Genomic DNA, 11,462 nt, shown 5'->3' with positions numbered 1-11,462 from the left:
TTTGAAAAAAAAGAAGGTATTTAGCTATCCATATACTTTGACTATCAGATAGGAAGAAATTCTAATATTTTGTCTTTTACTAGAAATTAAAATTTGCCTTTCATGATTTTCATTCATTGAATGCTAGGTACACTATAATGATAATTTAGAATTATACTTAAATAGACAATTAGGTGGAGACATGACAAAAGAAATTATTCACAATCAGATGCAGATGTAGTACACTAGTTATAAATTCATCCGTGCTTAATAATTTGGCTCATAACATATGAAAAAAAATTACTACCAAATAAGTATAAATTATATATTTCAAATGCAATAAATGAAATGAGTTGTGATAAAAATTTAAATTCGAATTGATCTCATAATATTCAAAATCCTAAAAATACCTATATATACGATAATCAAGAGTAATATATAGTGTTTTTCTGGAACCCATAGAAATATATTACTTGTAGATATTTATAACATCAAAACATACTTTACCAACTTTAGAAGAGAATAAAGTGAAAAATATTTTAGATGAATCTGCAAAAAAGAAAAAGTTAAAAAGTGACTAGTGTACACGGTACCTTAATTCTTTAGTTTAAATTTTGATGTTTTTTTCTCAACATTTCAAGTGAGTGGAGTTCCTTTTATGTCTCAAAAGGAATCAGGTTGTAATACGAGGCAAACCCAAAATTTGAAGGTAGTGGGATAGACAGAAATGACGGGAGCAACTATGCATGATACTTCTCGATCCTATCTTTTGAGTGATAGTTGAACTAGTGACTCATGAATGCTTTCGGGTACAATTTTGCATTCAACCAAATATATTATTTTTTTGGTATATAGAGTACCATTAGTAATATATTACTAATTTCTAAAGACATATAAATGTATACATGAAATTTTTGTCCAATTTTTTCGGATGCCAATAACCCATCTTTCTGTAATGTAGGTCCACCGTGTAATACATGACCTCACTTAATGCCCAATTTGACCCTGAAAGATAACATATAAGTGCAAATAGATTCCCCACCCCACACCCCCACCCCAAAAAAAAAAAAAAGAAAGAATACCTACTAGTGGAAAAAGAAGAATCCCTTTTTATCTTTATGGTTGGAACTTGGAAAATCAAAAAGAAAACCTTTAATGGTGAAATCACTACTACTATCTTTTTCCAAAGATTGACTATAGATTGATGTGAACTTAAACAGCCTTTTGAAAGTGAACAATTATTACCAACTTTGCATGGCCACTTTTTAACTACCATGTATTAATTACTGTTGGGCTAAACTAGCCAAAAGACACTCTTAACATTGTGTGATATTGTGCGCTCTGGGTCAAGAACGTACGGTTTTTCCCAAAAGGCCTCACACCATTAAGAAATTCCTACACCTTATATGTAGACTCCCAATCTTTTCAGCTACCAATGTGGGACTTTGTTCGCACACCCAACAATCTCCCCCTCGAACTAAGTTGCACGTGGCCTACTACCACGATCCACGGGTCAGTTTTCGAGATTACTGTGTGTCACCCACATTATTAGAGTATTATGGCACCCGAAGCCCGCAACTAGCTTCTGCTTGTGCGCGTGCGGCCCCGCACCATCACTCCGCCATCTCCATACTCGTCCCGCTGAACCTAGACTCTGATACCAATTGTTGGGCTAAACTAGCCCAAAGACACTCTTAACATGGTGTGATATTGTCCGCTTTGTGCCAAGCCCGCACGGTTTTCCCCAAAAGGCCTCACACCATTAAGAAATTCCTACACCTTATAGGTAGATTCCCAATCTTTTCAGCTACCAATGTGGGACTTTGTTCGCACACCCAACAATTACCCTCCGTTCCATAACAAGTGACAAATTTGCTTTTTTATTTTGGTTCAAAATGAATGTCCATTTATATAATCAAGAAAAAATCCTATTTGTTTTTTCAAAATTAGCCTTATGTACGTATCTCTAAAAAGTCATTTACTCCTCACATTTGAGAAGAGAAGTAAGTGCTACTATAACTATGGTGAAATATTTAATGAAGGGTAGTTTAGTTACACTAACTATTTTCGTCTAAAATTTAGTATTTCCTTAATGGGTGTGCCCAAAGCAAATTGGTCACTTATTGTGGAGAATAATAACAAAAAAGAGAATCACTTTAGATTTAAGCATGAAACTAGAAATTTATTCAAACTTTAGTAATAGTAGAAGTAATCTTTTAAACTAATTAAAAGAGCTACATAATTCACCAATATTTTGGACTTTTAAACACCTAAATAATTAATGGGAGAGAACATGTGAACTTTAACATGGGTTGCCGGCCTAAGACAGCTTGTCCTAGTTCTACAAATATATCAGTGTGTCACTATCTTAACCCCTCTTACTATATATGACATTGACCACGTCCTTTATAATTTCTGAAATATTCATTATTCTCCTCCTTTTCTTTCTTTTCTCTTTTTGTCATATTCAAGTATGTCAATTCCAAACAAATCAAAAAAATCTATTGTTGCCATTTACATTGGGAGAAGTTTTGTGGGTGGGATGGAGTTGTTGAAGAAAAATCTCATTATAATAAAAACAAATTTTGATGCGATTGTGTGCTAGTTAATCTAGTTTGATTTGTTTAATATGTATTATTATCCTGATACATCGAGTGTGAATAAATTTTTAAGATTGTCCACACTTGTTATTGGAGGGTGATTCACTAATTCAAAAGCGGATGTAAGGTATCGGTACCAGGTTTTCAACTGAACCCAAAGCATAATTTATGTGTAAAAATTCATTAATATTGCAATATAAAGCAATATAAACCCATAACTAGTGGTGGCAAAATAGTTTAAAAATATAATTAACCACCCATATTACCCACTAAAAAATGGGTTGGATAATGAACTTTTTAAAAACAAGTCAAATATTGATAAGAACCATATTATCTATTTAGAAAATGGAGAACCAATAAATAACCAATTGGTCTAACTTTTAAATTTGTAAAGCCTCAAATTGGGGTTCCTCAAGTTAGGGAGACTAACCTGTTTTTTATCCGTATTGAATATGGGCCGGATTGGATAATTTATCCGCTTTTTTATCACCCGTTTCCGACCCGAATCATATCTGACATACCCGTTTGCCACTCCTACCCATAACTTTAAAAATATAATAAATTCAATGCTAAAAACTTTATAGATTGAACCCATAAAACTTAAATTCTCTCGCTATTTGATCTTTTGCCTTAACCGGCGGTCGTGCAAACGGACACAAGAAAGACAACAGAATATCGAGTCAGATCCAAGATGGTTCTATTTATGCTTTATTGTTTTTAAATTTAATTTTATATAATTAATAAAGTACAGGGTCTTTATGTTCTACATTTGTCGGCAATATTAAAGAATGCCCATCAGAAGATCACGTGGTTTCTTAGTATAGAAATTCCATCTTCCATGTTCTAGTCAACAGCAAATTTTTTGCAACATGAGCAATCTAACTGGAATTATCTGTGTAGCAAATAAACCAAATCAGAATTGAACTACAGAACAAGAAGCATAAATTGCTGGCAATAACTATCACCTGCATCAGCGTACATTCATATAACAACTAGGCCTCAAACCCGAGCAAGTTGGGATTAGCTGTGAGTTTCCACTGGTCATGCCTCTTCGTTTATGCTTAAGTACTCAACTCGGTCCATATTGTGCTCCATCCGTTTTAATTTATGTGAACCTATTTCCTTTTTAGTCTGTGCCAAAAAGAATGACCAATTTCCATATTTGGAAACAATTTACCTTTATGCAATGATTTATAACCGCACAAAATATATGTGTCTTATTTTACACAAGTTCAAAAGTCTTCACTTTTTCTTAAACTCCATGCCCTGGTCAAATATATTCACATAAATTGAAAAGGAGGGAGTATAAAATGAATTTTAAAAATAAAAAGTACAAGTTCTCTGTAGAAAACATTGTACATTCATCAACCACATAACTGTGCTATGTACAATTTTACAGCCCTGTTGCTTGCTCATTGGCATATAGTCTGAGAGATGTATCTAATGGAGGTACTAAGCTTCCAATTTCAGGAATACTTACTGATGATAGCTGACATATGGGAATTCATCTTGCAAGGACTAAAACACCATTAGATCCTCAAGATTTGGAAGGTTTAGGACATGCAGAAGTGAATGCGACTAACCAGTCACAACCAAATTCTTTTTCTTTTATCCGGGTCAGCTTGTGCGCACCTCGACTATTCTTCTACATAATCCTTGATAGTTATGCCCATTTGGTGCATGTAGTTACGAGACTAGGTTTTGACCTCATCTAACTTTTGACTCTTCCAACCCAATGCCCTCAGATTAGCTTGATTTAATTCAACATGCTTGCCAAGCCTGCAAAGTTGAGAATTAGCAACTTGGTTGTTATTTCAAGAAAGGGGCTGCAAAAATGCGCCCAAGGGGAGCAGAAAACCAATATAAACAAGTGTGTGGCACAAATTTCCAATCACTAAACCTATATATGTAATACATGTAGCCATTGTAACAACCAGGTCCATGTCAAAAATGCAGAAATTGGTAGCTTTTTAGTCTTAATAGCATAAATATAGGAGACAGGAAGGCACATGTTCAAAATATTGGAGGTCTCGTCGATCAATGGCAACAAATTTGAAAATTTACATATTTATAGCATTACTTCTGAATAAAACATTCAAAACGCACTCCAATTTCACAAGCTTCTAAAATCACAAATATTAGATTCAAAAAAAGCAACATCACATATCAAGACTAGAAAACGCATCTGAAGTACTTCCCTACAAGTAAATTGAATAATGCACAAAAGCCTCTGAACATTAGAAAGCCTCGTCATATTTATGCGTCGCATATATACTTGTCAACAAAAGAAGTGCAAATGCAATTTTCTTTCATTTGATTATACCTGAATTAATTCCTTTTTCTGCACTTTCTTCCCATTTTTAGTGAAATGATTAATCTTCCCTTTCAAATGGTTACATAGCGAGATGGCCAAGTACAATCATTTTAATACATTTCTATAGAAAAGTGTAAGCTTAAAACCTAGGTGCCTTCATGCAAACTCAAGAAACATACTTGAAATATTTTTAAATCCTATTTGTGCACAAACGAAGTAGTGGACCTCTGTCTTCTTAATCTATTTCTTTTTCTCCAGTTTTATTTTCTGCAGTTAGAAGGTTGCCATGGATAGAAAAATGGAAATACTGTTAATACAGGCAAGGTGCAAGATGCCAGTTAACACAGAACATAGAAAATAACGATCGCAAAGTGAAAAAAATGAAAAAAAAAAGTTTTTTTTTTTTTTAGGGGGGGGTAGGGGGGGTTGGGGGGGGGGGGGTTGGGGGTAGGGAGGAGTGCCTATAATAGTGCAAAGAATGTCTAAATAGCTTAACAGCAATATCTACATAAAAGAGGAAATGAAATGGTTTTCTATTGACGCTGATTACAAGAAGCAAAAGCGTTCTTTGCAGCAGAGAACAAAAAGACAATCAGCTTTTAGAGAGCACAACCCCCTGTCTCGCTTTAGCTTACTGCTTTGCTGCAAGCATCTGAGACACTGCCTCCGTGAATATAAGATATAGATAAAGAGAAAACAACAGCTCAAAGGAAAAGCATATAGGAAATGGTAATTTCAGGCTTCAAACCGTAGCAACCAACCTCAGCTCCGGATGAGCCCAAACACACAAAATATTCAGTCGGACCCCAGTCACATATTGAGATCTAATTAACTTTTTACCTATGTCAGACTTCCCCATACTTACTAATGAAAGATATTGAATAAGTTAATAACTTAAGGGACAAGTGAATCCTATCCTTCGGGGAGCACACCTACACCCTGTCTCCGTGTTTTACGCGTGGAATATTTGACAATTTGAGAGCTTTAACTGTGTGATATCTGACTAGAACTGCACAAATCAGCTTTCATACAGGTTGAAGATGTAGTATACATTATAACATGACCTTCCTAATCATAGTACTGCTTCACCAAAAAAGTTCAGAAAGAAATACTGCAAACTTACGCAAGATCTGATGGAAGCCTGAAACCACCTATACGTATACGTTTCAGTGCACGCAACTGAAATACAAAAATGCAGCAGAGTTGAGGTCAATACAAGTAACTTCAGAAAACTGAGTACAAAAAATTGAACTTACATTAAAAGGAAAAACTGAAAAGTTATTAATGAATAACATGGCAAAGTAGCAACGATGGATCTAGCACAACATTGAAAGCAACAGGGCTGGACAGAATGACGAATGAAGCTGACCCGTAATAATACATCCAGGGATCTTTCCGGAAGTGAAAGTAAAACAAGTGAGCAAGTAAGCTTCCAACAATCAAAGGTTGAGCATGTCTAATAGCTACACCGCATTATGTTGATATGAACTCTATGTTTTCAGATGTAATGTTATTTCGCATAAACCCATCACTTTCTTTAGCTCTCACTAAGATCTAATCTGTTATATGGTAAGTTGGACAAATAAACTCGACATAACCAAAATACCTGAAGTCCAGCATTTTTCACAAGCTCACGAACTTCATGATTCCGTCCTTCATGAACCTATATCATAAGGAAAAGAAGAAATTTAGGTCCACTGAGTACTATTTCTCGTGTGGATCAAAACAGCATTGCTAATAGTATACAGCAGATTGGGGAAACTAGGATTTACAAGGTCTATCTAACAGGTGTATCCGTGTAAGAGAACCTCCTTATCCGGAAAAAAAAATTATCAAAAGAGAAACCTGGGCTGGTCTGACCTTAGCCCTTGGTTGCTTAGCTTTGCATCTGCTCAGGCTAGACTGGCCTATCTTGTGGAACTTACTTTCTTGTAGACCATTGTTTATTATGATAGGAAGTGAATGTCAGTTAATCTAACAGTTCATCAGAACCCACTTAAAAAGCAACTAAAATCAGAGTTGACAAAATCAATTCATAGACTATAGCGAGAAGAAATTGAATGTGCTATTCCTTTTGCTATCCTTCCACAAAATCAATTCTTATTTTCTGCTCATTTGCTCTATGATCCTACTTAACAAAAAAATGTGTAGCAAAAGAAGTACAGAATTTTTTTTTGACAGAATAGCCTATACCAACTAGTTCAGGATTATGGAGCTAGCTGTCTCTTCTAATAGACAAACAAAGATAAGTGACTGAGCAGTGAACAGTACCACAATACGCAGACGAGGTCTTGGTACATCAGGTTGTCGTGGTAGTAGTTCCACAGCATCTGGGGTGCAATGGACACCATCAATGACTGTTCCCTCACTAATGGCTATCAAGTGTCGCTTATGTATTTCACCATCAATAGTTGCAATGTATCTAGAACAAGATCATCTGGTAAGTGATGATCATAACAGAAAGATAAACTGGTTTGCTTAAACATTCAACAATACACGAGTTTTAAAGAAGAAGAAAAGAGATCAGCTAATAGCAGAAAATAAGTTCAGTAAAAGTCGCAAAACTTTCATAGTGTACAGATAATTGTGTATTCCCCCAAACCCCCCCCCCCCCCCGACCCCCCCACCCCAAAAAAAATAAAAATAAATCAAGGCATATAAATAGGGATAACATAATAAAAAACATACTCCTTTGACAAATTAGACGAAGGATGTGAAATCTGGTGCGCGAACTCCCCTGCAAGAGCAGCATAAACCAGATTACTGTGCAGGCGGCATTTGAAATGAACCTTATGAGGTTTATCTTTTTTTATAAGACTCGGTGAGGTCACAAATAACATGTGCTGAGGAATTATAAAAGAAAATGTCATCTATACCATCATTAGTCACAATAATCAAGCCAGTCGTGGCAACATCAAGTCGGCCTACTGTAAAGAGCCGAGGTTTTGGTTGTCCAGGATGCCTTTTATCCTTTAATAAGAAGATACAGCAGATATAAAAAGTCATGAGTTAGTACAGGCAATGCTTCAGAAGTAACAGCTTTTCTTATTGGGTGCAACTTCTAGAACTGACACTGTGGATAACATAAATCCTAGTATAATTAGCACTACAAAATAGCTCATCCTTCCCAGGACACAGTTTTATTAAAAGAACAAAACATTTCCAAAAGACCCATACAAGCAGAAGAAAACATACCCAACTCTTTATAAAATCATCAAAAAGGGACATGACTGACTTAGTTTCTTTCTCCCCGGATGAGCATATGTACCTGTATTTTGTTAAACTTGAATCAACTCGACTCACAGACATAACAATCAAAATCCAAAGCTCCTCCAGTGTTAATGATAAAAAGAGAAGGATAGACACACCCTTTTGGCTTGTTTAGTGCAAGATAGATCTTTGAAGGCAATTTCTTCGGAAGACGATTTCCGTTGACATAAATTACATCTCTAGCTGGATCTACTTTAGTCTGCCAACAAGCAGAATAGATGTCAACAATATAACCAAACAAAAAAAAACATGCACCGGAGTCGAACCCTAAAAAATTTTGCAGCATGGGAGCATTTCTGAACTTGACCTGTGGAGTTTTGCAAACAGAACCATTCACGGTAACCCGACCTTGAAAAATCAGCTCTTCACTGCTCCGTCTGGATGCCACTATAAAACAAAACCTCAATTTCAGATAATCTATCAGCGCTGTCATTGCTCTTGATACGCTGATGCTCACCATTTTACATCTCATTATTAGTTCATACATAAACAACAGAGCAAGCCCATAAACAAAATATATTCTGTTTTCTAGCACAACTAACTTCCAACTGAGTTCTAAATATCATTGCCACCACAACAAATACTTTTTTTTGTTGATAACCGAGTCAGTGATCACGGTAAGCAACTTGTCAGATAACACCCCCCCCCCCCCAAACACAGTCTATGGCATGAGCAACTATCTATTACTTACAACTTAAGAAATTGATGATGTCACTTCAATTCTCTTTAAGATATCGCATAACACAATCTATGTCATCAGCAATTAGAAAAGTGCAAATCTTTTTCATCTCTTCTCTCAATTCTTTTAGTCTCCTCTCATCTAATGAGTATTGAACTAAAAGGGGCCCAAATGGAGCAGAACATATTGAAGGCTTCCCCCAGCTAGTTTGGAATAGAGACTCTATGTCTATAGTCTCTCAATATATATACTCCCTCTGCCACATGGGGCCACGAAATTTAAGAAAGAAAAACTTTTGAAACTTGAGGTCAAAAAGTAATCATACACATCTCAGATTATAAATCATCCCATTAAGGCTAAAATGAAAACTTAAAAGTAAAGTTGTTTCTAAGTATAGAAATGTGGAATTCTTTTTGGGATAGACTAAAGGGGAAGTATATCACATAAAATGGTACGGATGGAGTATTTTTTTAATTCACGGTTTATTTAATGAGTATTGTAATGAAACGGGTCCCAACATAGCTGAATCAATATAAAGGATTTATCTAGACAACCCAAGTAGATTCCTAATTGAGGCATAGTTGTTGTTATTGTTGTTAGCAATATTTCAAAAGATTAGACAAATATCTTCATGCATGGGAGGTTATGAAACAGTAGCACTCAAGCTAGCTCCACGGATATCTGCTCATAAATAAATATCAATATTCTTCCCTTACTTTACAACTAGGAGTGGCAAACGGGCGGGGCGGGGCGGTTATGGTTTGGGTCGAATGCGGGCAATGAAAAAACGGATAAATTATCCGACCCGGCCCATATTTAAAACGGATAAAGAACGGGTTAACCGGCGGATAATATGGGTTATCCACGACTTATTACGTATGATCACTTTTGATAGAATTCTTAGTCTCCCTAACTTGAGGAACCCCAAGTTAAGGCTTTACAAATATAAAAGTTAGACTCATTGGTTACCCGTGGGTTACCGTTTTCTAAATGAATAATATGGTTCTTATCCATATTTGACCCGTTTTTAAAAAGTTCATTATCCAACCCATTTTCTACTGGATAATATGGGTGGTTAACTGTTTTCTTTTAACCATTTTGCCACCCCTATTTACAACAATGTTTCTAATTTTGCACAATGGTGAAAAGGGTACAACTAGAGATGCTAAAGTTACCTCCGGAAGCAGCAAGGACTTTACTGAGGCGTTGAGGAGGGTCTCTAAAGTTCTCATTATAAAACCGGCGAGCCGCTTTTGAATACTTAGGCTCAGATGTAGGACCCACCGTCGCGGCTTTAGCAGCAATCTGCTTGCTCTTCTTATTATTCTTCTTACTTGTGCTAGCATTAGCCATGTCGTGGAGTAGACGCGCCGGAGGAGTCGATTGGAGAGTGAGGTTACCTTTTTCATCACGAACAATCCAGGGAATATAGAGTTGATCACCGAGTTCGGCGATGTCCGAGCTGGAATTAGGGTTTATGGGAAGTGAGGGTTCTGGTTTATTAGGTTTTGGTTTTGGAGGAGCGAAGGTGATGTTGAATTCAGTTGAGGAGGAAGAGGAGAGTGAGGATGTGATGAGAGTGTGAATGTGGCGGCGCGTGTAGGGAGTTGCGCGAGTGAGGTGGAGGGAGGTGAAGGCGGAGGAAGCCGCCGCTACGGCGGCTGCAATCGTCGCCATCGCCGGTGGCTTTATTTGATAAGGTTTTGTGGAGGTTTTTGAAGATGATGAGGGAATGAGGGGGGAGAAGATAGAGTTTTATTTTAGAAAAACAATTCCCAAAATATGCAATTTATACGTATGGAGAGGAAATTAGTTAAAGAGGAATTTTAGCATTTTAAAATAATTTTAACCCCTTTCCCGTTCTTATAATAATTTATAAATTTTTTTCATCTACAATAAAAAGTTGATGATAAAAATGAAAAAGCATAGGTCAATCCAAGCAATTCAATTTAAGCCATCAAGTTTGAGCATCAAGGTTTACGAAATGCGTTTTTTTTCTTTTTTATTGAGGAGATTTTATATTTTTCGGGGTCTTTTTAGGAAGAAAAATATAGAAAATAGATGAAAAATCTCGGAGGATGGAGCTAACGAGGCCATTGATCAACTTAAGTTTAAATTATTAGCAAAAAAAACTTAAGCTTAAATTTGAAGATTGAAATCTGGGGAAAAAACAAATAAATAAAAAAACCAAATTTACAACTGGTAATTAAAAAATAGTCACAGTTTCAAAAGTAATCGAAATTTAGACACTTTTTCACGTAAAGATAAAATCTGAACAAAAACACCCTTAAAAATTCGAAAATATTCCAGCATAATATGCTGGAGTTCGAATTTTATACATATGAGCTTTCAGCATAATGTGCTGGAATTTCATTACGTACGGAGTTCCAACATAATATGCGGGAAGTTTATATATAGAAGCTCCACAATCCAGCATGTCGTGTGCTGGAGTTCCAACATACTATGCTGGAACTTTATACACAGTAACTCCATAATCCCGCATATTATGCTGGAACTTTCCGTGTTTCAGCAAAGCAGTGGTTATTTTTTAATGACTCTACAAACGCTGGCTATTTTTCGATTACCAGTCCGAAAATTGGCTAGCCCGTGTTATTTTCAC

The 11,462-nt window shown here is 36.0% G+C and overlaps 1 protein-coding gene across 1 annotated transcript; it reads right to left on the bottom strand.

Annotated features, from left to right (window-relative positions):
* LOC109227941 (uncharacterized RNA pseudouridine synthase aq_1464) lies at nt 3,891-10,627 on the bottom strand. The gene is made up of 10 exons (XM_019393134.1): nt 10,018-10,627; nt 8,471-8,550; nt 8,262-8,362; nt 8,089-8,161; nt 7,770-7,863; nt 7,582-7,630; nt 7,165-7,315; nt 6,500-6,556; nt 6,017-6,072; nt 3,891-4,358 (listed from the first exon to the last, which is right to left on the bottom strand). The coding sequence occupies exons 1-10, from the start codon at nt 10,517-10,519 to the stop codon at nt 4,274-4,276; spliced, it is 1,248 nt and encodes a 415-aa protein (XP_019248679.1). The 5' UTR covers nt 10,520-10,627; the 3' UTR covers nt 3,891-4,273.

The sequence above is a fragment of the Nicotiana attenuata genome, chromosome 1 (genome assembly GCF_001879085.1).
Source record: "Nicotiana attenuata strain UT chromosome 1, NIATTr2, whole genome shotgun sequence".
NCBI classification, from domain to species: Eukaryota; Viridiplantae; Streptophyta; class Magnoliopsida; order Solanales; family Solanaceae; genus Nicotiana; species Nicotiana attenuata.
Note: the sequence above shows the minus strand (reverse complement) of the source record. Positions and strands in the feature narration are given on the sequence as shown.